At 39.3% G+C, this 25555-nt stretch overlaps 1 protein-coding gene across 2 annotated transcripts in view; it reads right to left on the reverse strand.

Moving 5' to 3' along the window:
• Positions 1 to 9691: 9691 nt before the first annotated feature.
• LOC131224781 (probable acyl-CoA dehydrogenase IBR3) overlaps positions 9692 to 25555 on the reverse strand; it is a 41238-nt gene continuing 25374 nt past the window's right edge. Inside the window, exons 10-17 of one of the 2 annotated variants that reach the window (XM_058220147.1) lie at positions 20965 to 21218; positions 20308 to 20502; positions 16384 to 16526; positions 15636 to 15720; positions 15317 to 15526; positions 15084 to 15236; positions 10516 to 10620; positions 9692 to 10042 (exon numbers count right to left, since the gene is read on the reverse strand). In XM_058220147.1, coding sequence (XP_058076130.1) covers positions 9851 to 10042; positions 10516 to 10620; positions 15084 to 15236; positions 15317 to 15526; positions 15636 to 15720; positions 16384 to 16526; positions 20308 to 20502; positions 20965 to 21218 — 1337 coding nt within the window. In that variant the 3' untranslated portion in view covers positions 9692 to 9850. Of the gene's footprint in view, positions 10043 to 10515; positions 10621 to 15083; positions 15237 to 15316; positions 15527 to 15635; positions 15721 to 16383; positions 16527 to 20307; positions 20503 to 20964; positions 21234 to 25555 lie in introns of both variants that reach the window. The other variant, XM_058220146.1, reaches the window with a different exon arrangement.

Here is a 25555-nt window from a genome sequence, read left to right on the forward strand (position 1 = left end):
CACAGTTGAATCAATGGACCACCTACATTGTGACTTAATGTACAGTTGTGGCCCATTTACTAAGTTGATCAGCACTGTTCTTTAGCAGAGATATCTAGATGGTGCGTCCTACCTTTTTGTTGGTACTGATTTTTTGTAGAGATGGCATTCTAGCGGTAAAGATGGTATGGCGCGACGAGATTGTGGTGCTATTGCCTGTACGTGAATGAATACGGATCCTCTGTTTCCGTCAAGCACGAAAATTGTGTTGTTGCAATCTAATTGGACGGTGTGACTGTGGAATGCTTTGAATTTGCGGGAGGGGATTGCGTACTGAGTAACTCAGTACGCTGCGTACTGAGTAATCTCTGTGGGGCCCACCGTCATTCATGCATTGTATCAACTCCGTCCATCTGTTTTATCATATGAATTTATTGATTTAAGACAAAGATTAGGCATATCCAAATCTCAAGTAGACCACACTACCCGAAATGGCTTGAATTTAAGTCTACCGTTGAAAAGTTGTTGGGGGCCATAGAAGTTTTACATCAAGCTGATATTTGTGATTTCCCTTCATCCATGTCCGTATGATCTTATGATAAGTTTGGATTCACCCATGTCCGTTTGATCTTATGATAAGTTTGAATGAAAAAAAGATTTCAACGGTGGAAATCAATACTTTTATTATTTCCTGTGTTAGGGCCTACTTGAGCTTTTTTTATAATTTAATTTTGAGTTTAACCCTAAAAATGATATGGAAAAACGGATGGACGGCGTGGATAAACCACGTAAATTGACAGTGGGCCTAACAGAGTTTACTCAGTACGATAAGAGCGTACTAAGTAGCTCATACGTAATCCGATTTCTGAATTTGCGTCGCTGACTGAGACGGACCAATCACTATGCAGCGAACGAGGATAAAAGCAGGAAAGCCGTGACAGTCGTGGCTGGACGCGGATTTCCTGCGAAAGGAAGTTCCTGCGCAAGTATGCTGGGTGGGGCCCACTGCAATATATGATAGAAATTCATTCCGTCCATCGGTTTTGAGAGCTCATTTTAAGACGTGGGACCAAAAATTAGGTGGATAAAAAACTCATGTGGGTCACACCAGAGGGAAAATTGGGGAAAGAAATTCCCACCGTTGAAACCTTCTTGGACTCCATCTTAATGTTTATACACTATCCAAACCGTTTATAATGTCATTTCGAATGAGATGAAGTGAAAACACCAAAATTATAGCCTTATATAGAACTTTTATGGCCAAAGGAATGATTCAACGATTTTCACTGAAGACCCCATGTTTCCCCTCGTGTGGCCCATATAAGTGTTATATACACCCATTATTTGGTTTCACGTCTAAATTGAGCTCTGAAAACGTATGGACGGGGTGGATTTTACACAAACATCTCGGTGGGTCCCACCCATAATTCTTGCGCAGGAACTTCCTGCGAAAGGCTTTTCGCAGGAAATCCGCGTCCGTCGTGGCTTTGGCAAACAGTGGATCCGGACTCATTAGGTGTAGAGCTGGGCATCGGACCGAGTCGGATCGGATTCGGTCCAACCCGACCCTAATCGAAGTCTGCCTAGCTTGACCCGAACTCGAACAGATCCGGTACCGGATTTGAGTCATCTAACTCAAACAGATCCGAATCCCCAGTAGTCTGAACCAATCCGATTCCGACTCGGTCAGAAAAACTGAGTCGGATCCGATTGGGCGAGGTTCGATCGTCCATTTTTTCAATGGTGTGGAAATTTAGCGTCAACCACTCAAATGATCTGAAAAAACTGATGGACGGTGTGGATAAACTAAAAAAAGATTTAAAACGGTCCCACGTAGTTTACCAAATGGAATAAAAAATCTCACCGCAAAAGCTTCCTGAAGAAGCTTTACTTCATGACGGCAAGCAGATTGCCTAGTCTGTACAGTAAGCGTACTGAGTAAACTCAGTGGGCCCTAGTGACATTCATGCATTGTATCCACTCCGTCTATCTCTTTTGAAACGTAATTTGAGGGCATTATCCCAAAGTACAAACCTCAAATGGACCACACCACCAGAAACAGTGTGAATTGAACATCGACCATTGAAAAATTCTTGGGGACAATATAGGGTTTAGATCAAGCTGATATATGTGTTTTCCCTTCATCCATGTCTTTGTGATCTTATGAACAGGTCGGATGACAAATAAACATCATTGAGGGCCTTAAAAAATTTCCAACGGTTGAAATCAATACTTCCACTTTTTCTAGTGGTATGGTCCACTTGAGCTTTGTATATACATCAATTTTGGGTTGAACCCATAAAATAATCTGGAAAAACGAATGGACGGCGTGGATGAACTACATGCATTCGCGGTGGGCCCAACCGAGTTTACTCAGTACGATAAGAGCGTACGAGTAACTCAGTACGCAAGTACTGCCTATGTTCTTAGCTCACGCCAGCTATATAATAGCTTTGGGTACGTGTTGTGCGAAGACGAGCACTGATGGTCATTGAGCTCCGTGTTGTACGAACGGTTCAAAGGAGATCAAAGTTACATGGCCCCACAGTGATGTATTTATTATATCTATACCGTTCATCTATTTTTAGAGATCATTTTAGGGCATTATCCAAAAAAATGAATCAGATCCAAAGATCATCTGGACCACACCATAAATAGCAGCAGAGATGATGATTTTCACCGTTAAACAATTTGTAGGCCCACCATAATATTTATTTTCCATCCAATCTATTCATAAGGTCACAAAGACCTGAATGAAGTGGAAAAACAAATTTCATGTTGATCCAGAACTTATGTGAACCCAACAAGGGTTTCAGTGGTAGACGTTCAAACCCCTGCGGCTTTCCGTAGTGTGGTCCACTTAATAGTTCATCTATCTTATTTTTGTCTTAAGCCTTAATAAAATATTGCCAAATGGATGGACGGTTTGGATATAACACATACCTCGTGATTAGACCCACAGAACTCGTCTCTGAATCTGACCGTCACGCTTATAAACACCGTATGCAAATCTTCTTCTTCTTCGACCAATCCCTGCTGCGTCGTTCTTTCTCTCTCTCTTCCGTAAACAACTATCCACCGTATAGCAGTGTATATCTCTTCGACAGAGAATTCTCTGAAACTCAACTGCAGAAAAAAAGGTATTTAATCTACCGTAGGATATGTAAGTAGTTTTTTTCTTGCCTTAATCTTCAACAGAAAGGGAGAGAGAGAGATAAACAGAGATAAAGCGAGATAGAGAAAGATAGAGTTTGGGGGTCAAGTGTATATTGAGCGGGTTTTTTTTGGCGCCAAATGAAAAGCCAAAGATACGGAGATATTTTGTAAAATAGAGGGCTATTGACATTCCGGGTCGGGTCGGATCATTTCGGTCCGGATTTTCGGATCGGTTCTGTCCGGATACACCACTATCCGAATTCGACCCGAAAAATGATCGGATCTGGATGGACATACTCGATCAGGGCCGATCTAGGCCGTCGGTTCTGTTCGGAACGGTACCGAGTCGGGTCGGATTGGGTCGGATCCACCGGATCGGGTCCAATATGCCCACCTCTAATTAGGTGAATGGAAACGGATTGGCTACTCCCCCTGCCACCGGCCCCGTGGCTGATGGTCGGTGCTTGTGGGCCCCAAAATGATGTATGTATTTCATCCATTCCATTCATACATTTTTATAGATCATTTTAGGGGTTCATAAAAAAAATTAGATGGATATAAATCTCAGGTAGACCACACCACAGGAAAACAATAGTGATTGGATATCCACCATTAAAATCCTCCTAATGCCCACTGTACTGTTTATTTGACATCCAATCTGTTGATTAGGTTATACAGGCCCAAATGAAGGGAAAAAAACAAATATCAGCTTGATCCAAAACTTTTATGGCCCCTAAAAGATTTTTAATCGCCGACACTCATTCAACACTGTTTCATGTAATGTGGTCCACTTGAGATTTGGATATTTCTAGTTTTTGGTCTCAAATAATAAAATGATATGGAAAAAAAATATGGACGGCATGGATGAAATACATACATCACGGTGGGGCCGACAGAGCACCGACCACCAGCCATTGGCTGGTGGCAGGGGGAGTAGCCAATCCGTTTCCTAGGGAAATAGTCTGACGTCACACTTCAAGAGCGGATTGTGAGTAAACTCTGTGGGGCCCACATGGATGAATTTGTTACTATCCACACCGTCCATAAGTTTTTAAATATCATTTTATAGCATGATACCAAAATCTAAGCATATATAAATCTTAAGTGGACCACACCACATGAAACAGTAAAGATAATGACTTCTATCAAACTTTCTTAGGGCTCACAGTGATGATGATTTGTCATCCAACCTATTCGGGTCACACAGACATGGATGAAATAAAAACAAATATCATCTTCACCCAAAACTTCTGCAGCACCCAAGAAGTATTCAACGGTGGGCATTCAATTCACACTGTTTCCTGTGGTGTGGTCCACTTGATCTTTGGATATGCTATAATTTTGTGATCTTGCCCTAAAATGATATGATAAAATGGATGGACGACGTGGATAAGACACACACATAACTAAAGTGGGCCCACACAGTTTACTATAGTGTTCTGAGTTCGTAGGCAATCCGCTTCCAAAGTACACGTACAGCGAAGGCATCGATCCAATCCGCACCATTGAAATCGTGGTCGTCATGGGTGATGGATTATAGAAAGAAAGCTACACTTATTAGGGATTATATTGACTGTCCGATTGGAGGACATTATTAAATGGACGGTAAGAAAGAAAGTTATCTACAAGACAAGTTCTGCATGGAAAGAAACGGATCTTTTAAATTTCCTATCTGGATTTGCTAAAACAGGAATGTGAGAGCTAACCCAAGTACTGGGACACGGCTATGATGATGATTCTACGGTGGGCCTCTCGATTTTGAAGGCTTGATCTGGGCCATGTGTATACTCCCCCTGACACCAGCCAGGTGGCTGATGGTCGGTGCCCTGTGGGCCCCATCATGATGTTTGTGTTTCATCCATTCCGTTCATACATTTTTAAAGATCATTTTAGGATTACCTCTAAATATGAGATGGATATAAATCTCAGGTGGACCACACCATAGGAAAACAATAGTGACTGGATATCCACCATTAAAATCCTCTTAAGGCCCACTGTACTTTTTATTTGACATCCAATCTGTTGATTAGGTCATATATACCCAGATGAAGGGAAAAAACAAAGATCAGCTTGATCCAAAACTTTTATGGCCCCCAAAATTTTTTTAATGGTCAACGTTCATTCAACATTGTTTCCTGTAATGTGGTCCAATATAGATTTTTATATAACTCATTTTGGTCTCATCCTATAAAAAGATCTAGAAAAATAGATAGACGGCATGGATGAAGTACATACATCTTGGTGGGGGCCCACAGAGCACCGACCATCAGCCATTGGCTGGTGGCAGGGGGAGTAGCCAATCCGTTTCCGCGTAGTGTAGTACGCAGCACCGACGGTAATACAGTGTGCTAATGGAAAAGCTGTGTGGACCCTACCATGATGAATGTATTTCATCCATGCCATCCATCAATTTTTTCTGATCATTTTAGGGCATGATTCCCAAAATGAGGAAGATCAAACCGCAGGAAGCGGTGGTAATTGAACTCCCACCATTAAAAACTTGGTGGGGCCTGCTGCAATGTTTATTTTCCATCCAATCTGTTCATTAGGTTAAAAAGACTTGGATGAAAAGAAATCACTATTATCAGGTTAATTTAAAACTTTTGTAGGGCCCAAGAAGTTTTTAATGGTGGGCGTGTAATCACCACTATTTCATATGGTGTGGCCCATTTAGGATTTAGATCTGCCTCATTTTTTGGATCAAGGCCTAAAATGATCTGGAAAAATGGATGGACGGTGTTGATGAAACAAATATATCATGATGAGACCCACAGAGCTTTTCCAGTAGTAGGCAGACCGCGACCTACATTTCAACTTCATCCCCTCCTCACCAGGAGTCGGAATTCAAAAATTAGACCTCCGTTTACGGTTTATTAGTGAAACTATCCGGAAGACTGTCAGTCATAGTGCTCCTAGTTGCATTGGTATAGATGGAAAGTAGGATCGGCCCATCTGATCCGTCCATTAGATGAAGAACATATATAATAATATATATTTTAAAAATTAAATCAATCAGATAATTCAATTCATTTGGATGATGGAAAAATAATTAATAGTCATGATCACTTATAAAAACTTAGTTGTAATTAATAATGTGCGGGGCACATATTCTATTAAAGCTTACTGTAGATTGCTTTTATTCCCAAAGAGTGACTTCCGTTAAATCAGGATAAATATCCATCCTTGCCTTGAAAAATGGAGGGCTATAAAAGAATAGTCAAAGAACAGGTGGAAAGTTGGAGTCAGATCAATGATTTTTTTTTGCTGGTTTGGATATCACATGAGTAGTAAATTTTTATAAATTTTTTAAAAGTACCTAATTAATATAAAATTGACATTCCAAGACATTCTTCAAAATGATTTTTAAAAAGTCACTTCATCATTTATATAAAGTTGACTTTTGGGCCATTGGCCTAACTTAAGATGATTTGACGTACTTTAGATAAGTACAAAATAAAAATCATGGTGGGCCCACCCCAGTCACCTACCCATTTGCGTGATGGAAAGTAGTGGAACGATGAAAAGTAGTGGAACGATGATTATTTTGACTAGTGAGGCAGCTTCTAGAAAATCTTCTTTCAGAATGTGGAAAATGTAAATTTCATGATAGTTAGGCAGTTTTTGTAAAATTACTTTTGATCTTTGAGTTCGAGACTGCGCCGAACGTTTATCTCTCTATCCATGCTAAAAGTTTAGCTAGGGTACATCTCAAAGTATTAGCATACGGTACATCGTGACTTTATCTATAAGTTTGGGCCATCTTCCAATAATCCAGACCGTTTATATGATGGATATTACTTTGTATGGTGGATAACAACAAAATAAATAATCTTAATTGGATCATTTAAAGCGTTTGGTTATATGGTTCTTTAGCTTTGAATATAGACGGCTAATATCAATTTGGTTCTTTAGCTTCGAATATAGACGGCTAATATCACCTTCTCATAATCAAGTGATTAAGACATTCAATCTGAGATTTTGTCACCCACATAAAAGGGGGAGCAGTATCAGATAAACGGTCGGAGTCATTGAAAAGGGCCCAAAACCAGAACTCCTACGTTAGTTTTGGGCCATTTAGAAAATGATGGTTACTCATTTCCCTTAACACGTGGCACTGATATACAGAAATTACGTGTCCCACCGTCGAAACACTGATAAAATCGTATCCATCCAATTAATTACTATTAAATGGATGGTGAGCAGTAAAATCCAAATTCATATGGTTAATATTATATTTTCAGTAGAATTTTTAGGTTACCTCCATCCACATTTCATTAGAAATTTGGACGGTATGGATTGCTATACAACCATCCTAAGTGTATGTATGATGAGTCACAACCATTTTTCAAATGGTGGACAACTAACATAGGAGTCTCACCGAGCAACGTACAACGCTCGGGCTGTCAGCGGTTTTCTGTTTGTATAGTGGGTCTATAGTTCAATGATCAAAACCGTTGATATGATGGACCTCGACCTCGATTATGCAATCAAAAGCCCCCAGCTTAGAAGATCCTATGTATAGAAAATTTGGCTTCATTGATTTAATGTGAACCATATCTTTATTTTCTTTCTTAAATTCTATTTATTGGGCCACCTAAAAGGTTAGGATTTTCCATCCGTGAGAGTTTTATTCTTTGGACCACCCTTAGTGGGGCCCAATAATCCTAGCGGTTTGGATTACTAAACAATGGGTCTACTTGTACCAAACTTTCATCCGAGCATTGTACAATAACCCTCATCAGTGCACTTCGAGCTGGGCACGAGATGAGTCGACTAGTCGTCAGACTCGCCTCAACTTGAATCGATTGGCTGAGTCAATCCAAACTGCCTAAACTACAATAAATCCGGACTCAAACCAAGTCAAATCCGAGTTACCAGTAACTTAATTCGACTTGACCCAAAATCTGACTTGTTCGTACTCGACTCGACATGAAACCCAACTTGACTCAGATTTGGCTATATATATATATATATATATATATATATATAAAGAGAGAGAGAGAGTAATGCTCACACACTAGTTGGACATTGCATTTTCGTTCAACCAACCTAACCGTGCATTTAATGAAAAAAATTTCACTGACCATAAGGTATGCCACCCCAAGTTAGATGGTCTCAAATTTTATTATCATCGTTAGTTCAGGTGGACCACATGATTGGAAACAGTGTACATGGAAAGGTTCACTCTCTAAACTATTTCTCTTAGTGTGGCTCACTTGAATGATATATGGTTCAAATTAGCTCATGAAAAGAGTAGGTTGTTAATAAAACAGTTGAACGGTCCAGGTTTACCATGCATATGTGCTCGTAGTTTCTTAGTTTTGGCACATGACTTCTCCTTAATAAGTCTTAACTGATGAATGGCTTAGATTTTTGACATGTGTGCCACTTTACATAACTATGACAGGCATTCTAAAATCCCTTGGTGTAATTGTATGTAGTGTATAAAAGATGAAAATATCTCATTAAGTGCATAGCTAGTTGGTGGAAAATGTAATGTCCAACTAGTTGTGTGTGTGGTATATATGTGTGTGTGTGTGTGTGTGTGTTGGGGGGGACATCAACACACACAGTGATGTGTGTGGGACATCAACACCCTGCCTTTGATGGGTACTCTTTAGGTTATTGGATATCGCAAAAATGGGCCATACTATCTAAAAACATATGAAGACATGCCTAAAACATATAAAAGCACTTGATGGAGCCCACTGGAGTTTTGGATGTGTCTGAAACTTGGTCTGACCCCTCATCCAAGTGGGACACACACAATGGAATGTACAATGAACATAAGAAGGCTCACCTACGAAATGGATGTCAAATCGTCTTCATATATTCCATATATACCATGACCCGATATGATCACAACCATTCAATTAAGGGCCTGCAAAACAGACGGTGAGACTAATTTTATTCCTAATGTCTAGTTTCCATAACCTCACTTATATATGGCTGGGATAATCTAGCCATGGTTAATTTTTGAGTTATGTACAGTTTAGATGGCACGATAACATGGGTTGCGACAGGTTAGGTCAGCACGAGGGTCAACTGGCTCAAACTAAGGTCGGTCTCGAGAAAGAAAAATTGACCCATTTGAGTAAATGAGTCGGGTAGGGGTTGACCCGCCCATATAGGTTATCAATGGGTTGGGCTAAATGATGCGACCTGACCTGACCCAAAAGATAAAACAAAGTGAAGATTAATTATTTCTGTGCCAAACCGTAGTTGTAATATTCCATTGTCAAACATGAGTTGGTCAACTCAAATACAATTAAATGGGTTGGGTTGAGCATGGGAAATAATGAATTTTAAGTGGGTCAGGTTTGAACTACAATCTTGGCCCGTTTAGAAAATGGGTTGGCTTGGACTGACCGTGAACTGGTCCAACCCGATCCATTGCCACATGCACATGATAGCCTCACATCCAATATTAACTGTTAATCATATGTGGGCCCACTTGGGTCCCATAATTTAAATGTTAATGAGGTAGGGATCATGGCCCCACTTTCGAACATAAAAGAAAATCTATTTACTTCCAGGAAATATTAGCGTTATAAAATAAATAAAACATCCAGTGAGAGGTTGTCTCACCTATTTCCATTACTCTATTTATTTATTTATTATTATTTTTGAGGATGTCTCACCTATTTCCGTATTCACATTCTTTTAAATGGGAAGCCCCCAGAACTTGTTCAAATTTTCAACTTGAATACTACTCTTACAGCTTTGATTTCCGCACTTCCAGCTTCGCTATGGTTCCTAGATGAACCTCATCAGGGCCATCAGCGATCCTCAGGGTCCGTGCCGTGGCCCAGAGGTGTGCTAGAACAGTGTCGGATGATAAACCGGCAGCACCATGGACTTGCATTGCTCTATCAAGCACTCTCAATGCCATGTTTGGAGCTGCAACCTGCAGGGGTAATGCAACATTACAGCCTAATCTGCTCACAAGTCATTTTTTAAACTAGAATTATAGCATCCTGATGCATAAGTGCATGGTTTTTTTACACACCCAGTCCATACAAATGGGTCCCACCATTTGATGGTTCAAAGCACTAATATAATGGGCTCCGCTGTGTATGAGGATGCCCCAAAATCTTTCAGATCAGATGATCTTACCCTTCCATCCCATGACCTTTTTCTCAAAGCATTGCTTTATACTTTTCTTAACCGTCTATTTGTAGGCCACAGATCTTCCAATGAGGAGATTTTGCAGCATTCATGGAGGGGTCCATTAAAACAACTGGTCTCCACCAAACCATGGACCCAGCTTGTATGGACTGAGGGTGCATCATGACATAACATGCCAACATATCAGACAGCATAAACGAAGAGAAAATTCCATGCTTGCCCAACTTTCAGAATTTCCAACAGTCAGTTTACCTTGGCCATTGCGATGGTTCCCCGGGCTTTCTTATTTCCAAGCCGATCGAGCTGGTCTGCTGCTTCAAGGACTAACAGCCTCGTCATCTCCAATTCCACTCGACACTGAAAAACATATAATTAAAGCCGTTGCTGTACATTCAATATGATCAGGTCTTGAAATTGATGGCCATTGGACACTGTTTAACTGTTTTTCGGTTTTGAGACTATCAAAATACAAAGAGAGCATCATATAAAAGCAAATGCATGTTTTCATCATTTGTTCTTGTGAAATGAATAATGATAGAGCCTATTTTCCCCTTTGAAAATAACTTGGTTTTTCTTCCTCAGACATTATATATATGGATTATTAATGAGGACATCACGTCACGTACACCCTTACCTACGTATCAGAAGCTCTATGGCTAGCGAGTACCCGTGATCGTGCTGAAGACCCCATGTGCATGTGCAGGTATCTGAAAGACCTAACACTAGGAAGATGCACATAGGGTGCTTTATGGAGTGATCCAGACCGTTGGATCAGAGGAACGCGACGATCGGGCCATTGATCGTTGATCGTCCACATCATTTTTAGACTTTTTCATATTTTAGGATTTAGTTTTTAATTATTTTATATTTGGACACATTATGAGTGTTTTAGTTGATTTTATTTATACTATGGCTACCTTTGTTAAAGTTCACAAGAGGGGTATTTTTGTAATTTTTGAAACTTCTTAGATCTATAAAAAGAGAGGGGCATGTGACCTTTCTCCCATTGAATTTTTGTGATTAAAAAAAAAAAAAAAAAAATCTTGCTGTCTTCTCCCATCTTCATGCGATTTGAAGATACTTTCATGTGATTTAGAAGGAAAATTGATGTGAAGCTAATCTTCATCAACGGAGGTGCGTGGTATCCATCTATCCCCACACCATCTTATCTTTTTTTCCCCATCCAGGTATTTTATTCAGATTCTTAATTCTCTCATCCCAAATCTTCGTCTTCTCATAAACCCAACTTTCCCATACCCATCTACAATTCAAATCCTAATCGACCTAAACCCATCCTCTCACACCACACATGTGCCCGTATGGCCACACGTGTGAATCCCACCTACATCTTTTGATTTCCCACCATCATTATATTAAAACCTCTTTCTTCCTTCCCTAAAACCAAACCCTAAACCTAAATTTCCTAATTTTCTTACTTTCCCAAATTACCCAAATCTCAATTTTCACTCTAGGTTGTATTAGGTTTCCTATTTTAAAATAGACTATACCCTATGCTAATTAGATGTCCCTATATCCATTAGATCTTAGTTATTTATTTATTTAATAATCTTGTATCACGATGTTGGTAGCTTAGGTCAGGATTATGCATGATTTTTTTCTGATTTTCATGATATTTGTGATGCATATAGCAACATTTGTGTTTTTTTGTTAAATATCTTAATTCGGTCATTTGATCTCACATGTTACTTAGTTCATGCATCGGTCCTACATCAATTATGTTTCTCAACTACATTTCAATTCATTCTAATGTGTTCAAGATACATTTCTAGAATGTCATACGAGGGCCCAATTTGGATCAGCATGTGTTCTTGTTCTTCCGGTATTTGTATATAATAAGATTCCTGGGAATCAAATTGTACAACCAATTCACTGGCTAAGGAGAGGGTCCATAGATGTTCTCTCTATATAGGGTTCTCCTTTCCACTACCTTGATAGGTCCCATCGACGTTTCCCCTTTTGGGTTTTTCAGCAAAAATCATTGTTCCCTGATTGGAAAAACGAACATGAAAGGATGATCCCTTGAATGAGAGTCTCAGATCTTGAAAATTGAACTTAAACCCGGATGATACCACAAGCTACTATAATTAGAGGCTGAGTTCCTTGTTTTGATGCAAACAGGGAACTGCCATGTTAGTCACCTAAATTGTACATGTGGGGGTCATGGTTGATTTATCCAAACCATTGATCTGATGGATCCCATCACGGATAAACCATGCCCAGAAAATCTCTTTATTTGATCAACTCTTTAAAATTTCCATTGTTAGCAGGTAAATTCACAATTAAGAAGAAATGCACAAAAAGTCCACATTCAAAAGAGAAAGACAATTTTGATGGTTAGGATCTTCCAATTTGGGATTTTCTTTTTGTCATGGTTCATCCATGATGGGGGACATCAAATCAATGGCTTGGATAAACCAATTGTGGGCCCCACATGTACAGGTTAGGTACCAAACAGGGAAGTCCCCTGTTTGTTCCTAGGCAACTTGGATTCATATCATATGATAAAGGAGTTTATATATATAAATTAAAAAACCCTTGTTGTTTTGCTATACAACGAAAACACCCTGAACGTACCCCTACTTTCTGCATATTTGTGCAAACTTCCCCATGTGGTTAAATTCCATCAATGGATAGCATCACAACTAGTAAAAGAAGTTACTTTTTTTTTTTTTTTTAAATTACTATAAATGACAATTTTTTCCTTTACTTTAAAAAAAAAAAAAAACTATAAATGACTTTTTTCCCCACTAGTCATTTAACATGCGTTAAATTATACATGATTTGTTAATCATTTGAAATGACCATTTTGCCAACTTTGGTAGATCCAATAGGTGCACATGAGATCTAATCACTCATGTGATGGGCCACACTTCATCTAGTGGGCCCCACTTTATAGTTTGTATCTTCTACAATGGATTCAGCCATCCAATCTTCATATTCTTTACAGTTGAATTTAGATGGTAGGAGTTCCCATGGCCCATCCACAGTGGGTGTATCAGTTTGACGGTCTAGATCACTAAGATAAGGGGTCCACAGAGTGGAATAAGCAAACCTCTTATTTTAAAGTAGGGGTAGCATTGACTTCTTACATACAACCCAACCAAGGTTAATAAAAAACCTAATGGTAAGGAACGTTACAAAAGGTTGGGGTTTAAAAAAAAAAAAAAATCAAACAAATAAATATGTACATATTTACTTATGCATGTACTGTTATTATATGCACCAAGGTTAGTAAAAAACCTAATGGTAAGGAACGTTACAAAAGGTAGCGGGTTATTATTAAAAAAAAAAAAAAAAAAAAAAAACTCAAACAAATAAATATGCACGTATGTACTCATGCATGTACTGATATTATATGCATTCCATTAGTATGCCCATAATTGCATGAAGCGTTAAGCGAAGCAGCAATAAATTTGGGTAGCAAAGAGGGGAATTGTCTATTTCAAAATGTTAATAAATGCAAGAAAACCAGGAAATGAGAGCAGGAGTTCGAGTCCGAAGCACAATTCGAAGCGGAGGTACCACCTGGTTAGAGGGACTGTTGATGCGGACATTAGTGGTGCACCCTTTAGAGTATACCCAAGGAGGCGTCATCGACAGAGTATCGGAGCGGAGTTGATGTGGATGGACGTTAGATCCATCGGACCCATTTTCTGAAGCGCGACGAGTGCAGGAGCGGCATGACCGCACCCTGACCATAGATTCATGAGTCAGATTTCATACCCTATCACACGGGTGTTTTAGTTTTAGACTTTTTTGTTTTTTGTTCTTGTTTCGGGGGCTTTATTGTACTTTATTTTTTCCGTCTTTTTGTTATTTTTCTTGTTTTAAGGGGCTTTAGTACACTTTTAATTTTTCCATAGCTGATATATACATTATGAGAAACCTAATTTGGATTATTATTGAATGAATAGAAATTTGTATTTTTTCCTTCTTCTTTATTCAAGAGATTAGGGTTTCAGAATTGGCCCTTGAGGATTCCACCCCGATTTCAGGTTTCGTTCTTTTTAGATCTTTGATATGCAAGAAAAGGTAAGAATCATCCTCCTTTTCTTTTGACAAGAAAAGGACCTGTACTTTCTTCATCTCGAACCCTTCATTCTTCACCCATTTCGTTCCTCTTTGAATATCCCTTCTATAGTTTGAACAGAAAAGAGGGATGGTTAGTCAGTAGAATCAGATCTAACCTTGACCGTGGACTGACTTATGCTAGATCTGGGATATCCTCATATCCCTAGGTTCTCCTTTTTTATTGTTTACGCGATTTTATACTAAAGGGCATGATCCTGACAGTATGACTTCATATTTATGTTGAAATTTACCTAATCCCTTTGATTGAAAACGGTTAGTTGATTTGTGTATTTATTTGAACATTCTTTAACCTGATTATACATGCATCTAAGATTAGGTCATCATATGTCCCTGCATCAATTGTGCAACTATTTCATATAATATTGTAGATGCTAAAATGAAAGTCCATAGGATTCCAGTTCTTGTGCAAATATACACAAGGTAAGGATCCAATAAGCTGAATTACAAAACATGATAATTATTGGAGGGTGGGTGTTATCTTGGGAGCAGTGTTATGGCATTCATTAAATGGTCTAGCAAATGGGACCCTCATTTACTGCCTTGCTTAATGGAATGGTCCCAACAAGGGGTGACGCTGCATGTCCAGCAATTTCACATTTCGACTTTTCAATATTAAACACACAAATGACTCAACCAACTGATTATGAACTCCATTATAAAAGAAAAAAATAAAAATAAAAAATCCTAGAACACAATGCCACACATACCTTCGCAAGATCAGATAAAAACGATCCTTGCTCTGCAATCAACTTTCCAAACACTTTCCTACTAAGAGCCCTCTGCACCATCATCTGCATGCCACGTTCTGCCGCACCAATCAGTCTCATGCAATGGTGTAACCGTCCAGGGCCCAGCCTTCCCTACACATTCAAATGGCAGGGTAAGAGGAAGTAAGAATGAGCTTTATCTATCTCTCTTTAACACATTGAATAAAGCTTGCCTGTGCAATTTCAAACCCACGGCCTTCTCCCAGCAAAATATTTTCCGCTGGCACACGCACATTTTCGAATGATACTTCCGCATGCCCATGAGGTGCATCATCAAAACCAAACACCAACAAAGGTCTCTTTATACATACACCAGGGGTTCTGACATCTACCAAAATCATGGATTGCTGCTTATGTATGGCAGCAGTGAAATCTGTTTTTCCCTGCATAGTAGTTCGTTCATCATTCCATAAATGAAGATAAAATAATAAATAAGTAAACAATGCATCATTTCCATTGTTTTAAAGTCCCATATATGTCCATAGAACTCACCATGACTATCAAAAGTCTGCACCTGGGATCCATTGCTCCACTCGTCCACCACTTGTTTCCGTTGATGATATATGAATCCCCTTGTCTGTATCAAATTTCCACAATAAAGCTACAATGAGTGCAAGCTTCGATTTAAGAGATATCAACTCTCAAGCTTATCTACCATATATTATGATCCAATGCGAAACTGTTGTTTTGAAAACCATTTCAGTTCCCTAAGATGTGCACGCATGGCTGCATGCATACCCACGAATGTACGTGCACATCAGGGCCGCAACTATGGCTGGTCTTGGGTTGGGCGGGGATGAGTTAGGTTTGCATTTGGTACATGCAGGATTGTTGTACACCGATCTAAATTCGGGTCAGTGTAAGGTTGAGTCGTAACCTGATCCAACCTACCCAACCAAGCTCTGGTCTATTTCGAGTTATGGGTCATCTATGGTGGGGATCTTCATATTGATGGTCTGGATCAAGTTTAATTACAAAATCTCAAAGTCAGGTTGGGACGTGTTTGGGTGGGCGATAAGACAATGGGTGAGGTTTGGGTTCAGAATCGGTTTGGGTAAAGCTCTGGTTTACAACAGAGCTTTTTGGGTCAGGTTTTGGTTCATCCAACCTGAGCCAAGCTGACCCAAGTTGCATCCCTAATGCACATGCATCTCAGAGGACACACATATGATGTGTCCTTCTAAATGAGGCCACGTGTATTAATGACTTGATATGCACATTGACTCACTGCATGCACTACCTTTTGATTGCACACTCTATATTGGTTGCATCAGAAGATGCAACTTTTGGTTCTGTCATTGCAAATCCAGACCGGGTCTTTCCCTCAAGCAAAGGAATGAGCCATTCCTTTTGTTGCTCCTTAGTTCCATACCGCAATAATACCTGCATTAAAAGCAAGAAGCTATTGACTCTGCCAGCCCAACTATTTTGAATCAAACTCAATGCATGAATGATGGAAGAATAGTTTTTTGATGGAATCACAAAGAAAGTGATGGATGTCAGCAGCAATAAATAAAATGATCGAACCATGGTAATCTTTCAATGACTTAAAGAACAAATGCACCTGCGCAATGTAGGATATATTAACTGAGAGGTTTGCTAAACACACGTGGGTATAATGCAGCCAGTCTACATGCAACTACATGTGTCGACATAGCACATAGGTAGAAGATCCAGGGCATCCATCTGCTGGGTCCCATCGCGTAAATTCTCTGCTCTCAAAATCAGACTGGTCCATTTGTTATGCAGGCAATATTGTTAGATAGCAATGGACAGTTGGAAGCACTTGCCAAGTTTTTCAGCCATCCATTTGTTTCATAAGCTGTAGCCTACCTGATCGATGGACTGTCCTGATTTTTTGGACAAGGGAATAAACATGCTGGAACCCAACTGACGGACAATATGGGTCTTGCACATGTGTTCCACATCAGCACACGTGGTGGCATGTACATTGGCTGCCATATAGATGTGCATAGACTTGTTAAACCTCATTAACTGATTAAGAAAATGAAAAAAAGGATGATTGATTGACCCTGGTACTGTATTTCAAAACATTTACATTGATCCGATCATCTATTTAGATATTCTAGTAATTTATTTCACCCAATGCAGTGCATATGCATTTCCAGAAGACAAACGTACAAAAAAGGATCTGCATTCTCATAAAAAATACTGTCAGAAAGTATCTAATCGACTTTGGGAACATAGAATACTATTTTCCAGCATGGACCAGGAAAACATACTACAAAACCTTGCAATTATCCATCATAGACCTGACCTTAGAGTATCAAAATTCTCACAAGCTACGTCGATGTCTGACTCTGTAAGGGTCCTCACTCTTAATGTAACAAATAATGCTAGCTTATATTTGGGAACTATAACTTGTCAGAGAGGTTAACTTATTAGATAAGAGTTGGCTCTCTAAAACCATAATTAGCAACTTGAGATAAACAGGAAACAGTGTCTTTAGGGGGCGTTTGGCGCATGGTATTAGATGGGATTAGGTGGGATGGAATTGCATTTGCTCCCGTGCCAATTCCACTCCATGTTTGGGAAGAATGGAAAAGCTTGGAATTAGATTAGATGGAATTGCACTGGGTCTCGTGCCAATGCCACTCAATGTTAGCAAGTTGTGTAGGTCCCACCATGATGTGTGGGCTATATCCACACCGTCCACCCATTTTTCGAGATCATTTTAGAGCATGGGCCAAAAAATCAGGTGGATCTAAAGCTCAAGTGGACCCCACCATAGAAAGCAGCGGGGATTGAATACCCACCATTGAAAACTTATTTAGGGCCACATAAGTTTTGGATATGCCTCATTTTTAGGCCCATGCCATAAAATGAGGTTACAAAACAGATGATCAGTTTGGATATAAGACATGTTATTCTCAATAGTTTCAAATGATGGTGAGTATATCCATTCAATGTACCACCGTGTTACAAATATAGCATGGAATTAAGCTTATCCCATGGTACCAAGGGACAACCCCTGCCATATGTAATAATTACGTTTTTTTAATTCCATCCCACCTAATCCTTCCCAATACCATGCGCCAAACACCCCCTAGGGATTTTAGCATTCGTATTTAGATTAAATATGGATATAGGAGAATATGGAGAACAAAAGAGAGGAAGGTAGGGGGTGAGGCTATATGTACGACGTATAGTATCTGTTTTTATGAAGGATTTTTAAATACTTGTGCCGGGGAGTATTGCTCTAGCAACAGGAAAGTAATTCTCAAAAAGAGAGAGAGAGAGAGTCAGTGACACTCAATCGGTGACAGTGATGCTAACTGTACATGAGAGTACATATTGAAGATGTGCAAATTTAGGTAGATGTTTCTCTCGTTAGTGCTCACATCGGACCATAGCATTTTCTTGGAGTTGATGTGGGAGATTGGAACACGTAATACTTCTTCCTCAGTTCCTAATAAGTTTTCCACCAGATAGTTTGTAAGACAGCAACCTTACCTAAGTTCCATCATCATCCAAGATACAAGTCAAAGGATCTAAAAAAGGCACAGGGAAGGCCCAAAAGGACATGGATGGAGGCGGTAAGAAAAGACTCGATGACCTATGGTCTAACTGAAGTTATGGCGCTTGAAAGAGTGCAATGGCCTAACAGGATTCATGTAGCCGACCCCAGTTAGTTAGGATAAGGCTTAGATGATGATGATGAACTACGCCCAATATAGTTTGGTCATTGGGATATTCATATCAGCACAAGGTTCAATCCATTACAGCAAGTACTGGTGTAGATTGGAAAGAGAAATTTGATGTCAGAGGGACCGTCACAAGCTAGAGGGTTCAGTGGTTGTATGTAACTTGTAAGGTAATTATGAAAATTGAATCTAAGAATAAAGAATACTTTCTTTATCATTAGTAAATAAAAGATGGGCTTCATATTTGTTTAGAGTATAGAAGCTTTACAAGTTTCTTGAAATTAAAACTAGCATATACAGTGTAACCAAAAGTGGTCTAATTATACTTAAGTGGAAAAATTAATTATGAGTGCATAAAGTCAAATATATTAACAGTGGAAAAAAAGGAGACATCCATTAATCTCCTAGATGAGATTATTGAACACAACTGAAAGGACCACTCATGCTAAGGTTGTTTTGTGGTCTGGTTATTTTTGGAAGTGGGAGATCTAGCATTGAATGCAGCACACTGATTTTCTGATATGGTACACTACACTTAAATGGACATGTGGCACAATGCCCCAGACTTTTCATCAGGTGGGTCAATTGTGGATGGACCACTATCCATCACATTCACATGCACAGTTTGGAAGTCTGCTTGGTAAACCTTCTCATGTTCAGTGCTCACAGTTGCCGATATTCTTCCCTGCAGTATGCTTGCAGGTCACCAACTGGACAGTAAACGTCGACTCATAAGTGCTTTAAAAATAAAATAAAATAAAAATAACATAAAATTTATTGTGGCCAACCCACGGTGGAATTCACCGCGAATGGCTGGATCATGAACTGTTGTGCCATGTGCGCAGTTTGGGTTCAGTGCATCCTTGGCATTAAAAAAAGGTATGTAATGGCCGTAAAGACTGTTAGATAATGGTAACGGTGGGACCCTTACCCGGTTTGGAGCTGTAACTCCTGTTCTAAAAAAAAAAAGACCTGTAATCTCATACAGATCTGTAACGGTCCAATATAGAGGTGATACATTTTCTTTCTTTCAAAAAAATATAACTGTTACAGTATCATAACGGCCATAAGGCCAGCCATCATGGCGACCAGAACCATTATTGAATACCTTGAGTCAGATAAGGAAGTTGGCGAGTACTTCTCAGGTTTGGTGTCTCCTTTTGAGGCAATAAGAGAACCTTACTCCCACATGAAAAGCTCATACTATTTGTCTACCCTTAATGGTACGTACAATGAGAGTGATGAACATTTATGTTCGGGTACAAGGATTTATTTCCTTCGATCCTACCAGAAGATGCAAAAATTTTATATAAAATTAACACCAGCACATAAGAAAACTCTCATGAGATGTATTTGTAAATAAGAAAACCCAACAAAAATATCTGCAGGATGGGTGTTACATATGTGACGGGAAAATGTAAGAATACATCATGTTAGGATATATTGGCCTTGAATCAGGATATTCTTACCTAATGTTAAAAAGGAGAGGATATTCTTACCTCCATATTTCCAGTGTCGGGCGCACCACAGTTAAACACCTGCGGAGCCCAAACTGAGCGCCCCATAATCTCACAAAGATATCCATATTCAAGGTTTGAAAGACCTGCACCCAGTAAATTATTGTTCCCATTCCCATGAGAAGCATGGTCTGTCCTGTCAAAAAGTAGCTCTCTTGCTCTAGCAGCACTATCCAACTGCAAATTGAGCAATAACAGCACACATCATGTAGTTGATTTGCGGGAAAAAAAAAAAAGAAAAGAAAAAGAAAGAAAAGAAAAGGAAAGGAAAGGAAAAAAGAAAGAAAAGAATCCAGAAAATACCAGAAAGTATGAAGCATTTAGAGTATGTTTGGGCATTCCTAGTTCGTAAGGCACTACCTGCTAAATCATGGCTGAGCAAGGAGTCTCCAATACTAATCTCAACCACAATTTGGGGCTGAAAAAGCAGGAAAATGTGGTCCACTTAATGTGAGCTCCATTTTTGGGACCCCCAAACACCAAGCGTATTAAGTACAATTCCAAAGCACGCCATGATAATTTGGTGGTGCCCAGAAGTTACCTTACTTTCTGAGGAAAAATTTAAGCATCCCCTATCCTATTTCAAGTGACTAGTGAGATTCATAAAGGATGACTGTCGTCTAGAAGGAAATTGCTTACAGGTATCCACAAGTTCCATAATCCTTCCTTCTTTGCCATTTCTTTTAACTTTTCCTCCTCTGGATGAACTGTCCAACGCATGCTGGATTGTGCTAGTTTGTAGAACTCATTTTCCATGGGGTATATGTGATCTTCCATGAACTTCAACAGTCTATTTCTCAATCCAAGAACCTGTGGACTAGGAACAAATTTTCCACTTTCTTTTTTAAGGGCTTGACTTTCCCTCTCCTTTTCAAATTGTTTTGGATAGTCTCCTGCAATCAAATGACCTGAACAGATTAAATTGAAAATAATTATTCTTTTTTGACGATGATTCATATCAGAATGCAGATACATGACTGGCAAAATTAAGTACAAAAGAAATTATTGTAATGTCATGAGTCTAGTATTTTTATTTTCCAGTAGGCATCATAGCCATCAAATTTCAAACATGTTTCTTCAATTCAAAAGACTCAAATTGCATAAAACAGTACTTTGTTGATTTTCTATTCCGCAAGGATTTTCATTTAAGAGTTTGATGTTGCTGAACATTCTTTTATAGAAATAACTGCAATTTATTAAGAACAATAAGGCAATAGCTTTACTGAAGGGAAAAGAAGGAACCAATTAAGAGTGACTGATGCGCCACTCCTTTCCTGGAAAGGGAATCAGCTACCTCATTTGCATCGATCAATATGTGAGGGGGAGAAAAACAATTCTCAACTGAGGTGACAAGGCTTTGATCGCTGAAATAAAAATCTAGCTTCCAATGACCCATCTCCGTGGAAGATATATGATGGCATTGTGGCCCCTCCAATAATAGTGGCCCCCAAAAACTGGTTTGATACAATGAGAAGGCCCTCCCTGCATGTGACAGCCTCCACAACATTAGAACAACATTCTCCACAAGGTCCGGAAAATGTGATCAAAATGCTACCTCTATTCTGTCTAATTTTTTTCCATTCTGGATGGATCAAGATTTCCGATAGAGCACCCTCAAAGTTGAGTTTCAACCACCCAGCAGGAGGGGGCTTCTGCCTCTCTTCAGTTAGGATCTTCTTTGCCCAACCACTAATCGTGACCCTCCAGTCTTGAAAGAAGTCAGACATGGAGACTGCTCTGAACTCAGGTCTCATGAAAGCCCGATCAGTAACCATTGCCACAATTTCTTTTGATAGCTTCCACCATTGAAAATTGTTTTCAAAAGTCCTATTTGTTTCTTTCCACAAACCCAAAATAAATAAAGGTAAATGGCACTATTTTCCATAAGTTTTCCTGTGTCTGGGAAAGGCCTAGCTGACCAACCTCTAATCTAATCAATCAGGATCCACCAAGGTTCATTTAACTCCAAAAAAGCTCAAAGAAGTGATTCCACACTTTCTAGTCAAGCAACTATGGATGAAGAAATGATCAAAACTTTCTCTTTTTGAGGATTATGATAAAAACTTTCTTCATCTTCCCATCATAAGAAGCCAATTTTCATATATATTGGATTAAATCATAGGCAGTTTAGGAAAACCATAACCACTACATCATCAGGACTCAGTACCAAGTCTCCCCTCTGGTAGGGGAACTAATGAGCTGGATGCCCCAACATATGAAGCCAATCTTAAGAAAAGCATGATGCCATTTCTGCAATTTATCAAGAGTGAAGATCTTGTTAGCCATATAGCCATAGCATCTTTTTAGTCAAGACTCTAACCAGTACATCATCAGGACCTGAAACTGAGTATCCCCTCTTTAACAGGAACACACTAACCATCTCATGTAATGAGCTGGATGTCTCATCATAAGAAACAACACTAAGAAACGTTTAAATCTCCCTCAAGTTATCAAGAGTCAAGATCTTGTTAGCCTTAGCCATCCACAAGGAAGCCCTGCTTAGAGGAACAAAGTTCCCCCAAATTATTTGCATAGGAAGCACCATCATCACTCGAAAAAAGAAAAAGGAAAAAAAAAAAACACTAAAAAAAAGCCATGGTTGGGAAATTACTGTTCAGATTCCACTTATATATTGCATCCTCCTTGCTATCATCAACACACACCTTGTTCAACAATCTCTTGAAAATCTATCTAATTAATAAGTAAACCAGATTAAGTTCATGATTTCCCCCCTTTTCCCACACCTCTGTCCTCCCACAAGAAGTTTTGTTGGATGCGCTAGATCTTCTTAGCTGCAAACTATCGGTATCTTGAAAAGGGAGGGGAAGTAAACCACAAGATTTGCCAAGGCCAATTTAATTATGATAAAGAAAAAAGGCTCCTTTTACGAGCTGTCAACCTTTTTCTCCATCTTAACAATTGATCCTAGAAAGAAGATGCCCTAGGATTATCTGCTAAAAGGGAGCCCAAGATAGTAACTGATAACACAACCCTTTTGCAACCAATCCACATCACTACACAAAGAATATACAACCCCACCAAACCACTTTTGTTCACGTTTACCCTGGGATTGGAAACTGCCACAAAACATCTTAATGCATTTTGAAGAAATTTGATTTGGGTTAAGGAGGCTTCACATGTAATAATGAACGTCATCCACAAGTTGTAGGTGTGAGATAAACACTTCCGGATTTCCAACCGGGAAAGCCATAAGAAGATTAAGATCCAACACCTGACTAAAGGCTAGGAATTTCTGGTACAATGGAGAAGCAAAATGGGGATACATGATCACCTTGTCTCAACCTTCTCGAACTTTTGAAAAAGCTTGTTGGAGGGCTATTTACATGGATGGAGACGGTCGAAATACACACCTTAATCCACTCTATCCATTTGTTTTTTTTAAACCACCCCTGAGAACCAGCTGACTAACTCTTTCGGAGTTTAAGATTCATTACCCAGCTAAGCAAAAGGCCAGGACTTTCGACTACAATAGAGAAGCAGAATGGGGTACACAATCACCTTGTCTCAACTCTCTCAAACTATTGAAGAAGCTTGTTCGAGAGCGATTCACAGGAATGGAGAAAGACTCCGTTCAAATACACTCCTTAATCCACCTTATCCATTTGTTCTTGAAGTCCATTCTAGACAAGGCATAAGAGAGGCATCCTCAATGCACATGATCATATGCTATTTCCATATCAACTTTGCAAATAGCAACATCCTTGTCATGCTTGATTCTCTTGCATATATGTTCTTGTTATCCAGAAAAATACCATCCAGAATTTGCATTCTTTGATAAATGTTGCTTGTAACAGAGAAATGATGCAACTCATAACCCTCCTTAATATGGGGAGAGAGTTTTGGCTGAAAGCTCGTACACCCCACTTGCCAAGCTGATAGGTGAAAGTCATTTCTTTCAATATCTCTTTCAATTTTCTGGGTTAAGGTCATAGAGGCGGTAATTAAACTTGTACTGAGCCTCAATATCTCATGGAAATTCCGCATAAAACTCACAACAGCCTCTTGAATGACCTCCCAACAACCTTGAAAGAAAGCCATAGTAAACCATCCCACTCGGAGTCTTATCCATCTCCATCTGCCCCACCTCCTGCAAACTTATTCCTCTGAAGAATCTTTCTAGTCACTGTGTCATCTTGACAGGAAGCCACCTAAACAAATTGTAGTACTAGCCATGCTTATACTATGAGAAGATGAAAAGGAAGGCATAATTGACTATTGAGAGCAGTGAACTGTTGCAAATCAGAAATCAAGAGCTTTGTCCTAAGACCTGACTAGAATTTCGGGTACACAATGGGCAGAGGACACTTTTCAAGCTGAAGGCACAGTAGTAAATGATGCTAGGATTCTAGTTTAATTAATGGGTTAAGCTAACCTGTGCACTGGGCACTAATTTCCTTGTCACATGTGCTGCACTCAAATTCAAAACAGCAGAGAGGTCCATGATCTGGATTGCTATTTGAGTGCATCTCACTGTGGATGGAATGCAATAAAAATCTCACCAAGTAGACAATCTTAACGACACAATCCGTGATCTGAAATGGAAATAGGAAAAAATACCTGCAGCATTTAGCAAAAATGTTCAATTGGACAGGTAGAATCATCCAATCTATGCAGGCAGTGGTCCCATCCATAGTGGGATCCATCTGATGAACAACTAAGATCATGGATTTTTGCCACATGCCCCCAGTTTGAGACTTTGAGTGCAGTGCACTATATAAAGAAATTGGTGCACTGTTCTATGGTTAGAGTTCCTTGATAAATAATTGCTAACTCCATGGATAGACACAGCTGCAGTTTTGGGTAAACTTTCGTAAAATCAAATGACCCATGTAGATAAACAAGAGCTTGGTTTTTGCGTATAAAAATAGCTGGCACAATGCTATGACAATGATGATGATGGTGGTGGTGGTGATGTTGAATTGTTAAGCATTGACCTCGCTATGGATATGCTATGTGCCCCCTTAGGAATCCTTATCAAGGTCTAAAGTATCATCCAAAACTGAAAGTACAAACCAGTTTTGTGCAAAAATGATATGGCTGCATTGGCCAGATATAGGTTGATAGAAATCGGTTTTGGTCTTAACCAATGAAGTACACTGAACTGATTTTCAATCTTTGATCCTAATTAAAGAGTGCGAAACAATTCCATTTTCCAGCATACAAGGAAAATATGTTTTCCTGATTCTTTGTGGTACAGTAAATGATATGG

This window comes from Magnolia sinica, chromosome 14, assembly GCF_029962835.1.
Source record: "Magnolia sinica isolate HGM2019 chromosome 14, MsV1, whole genome shotgun sequence".
Taxonomy (NCBI): domain Eukaryota; kingdom Viridiplantae; phylum Streptophyta; class Magnoliopsida; order Magnoliales; family Magnoliaceae; genus Magnolia; species Magnolia sinica.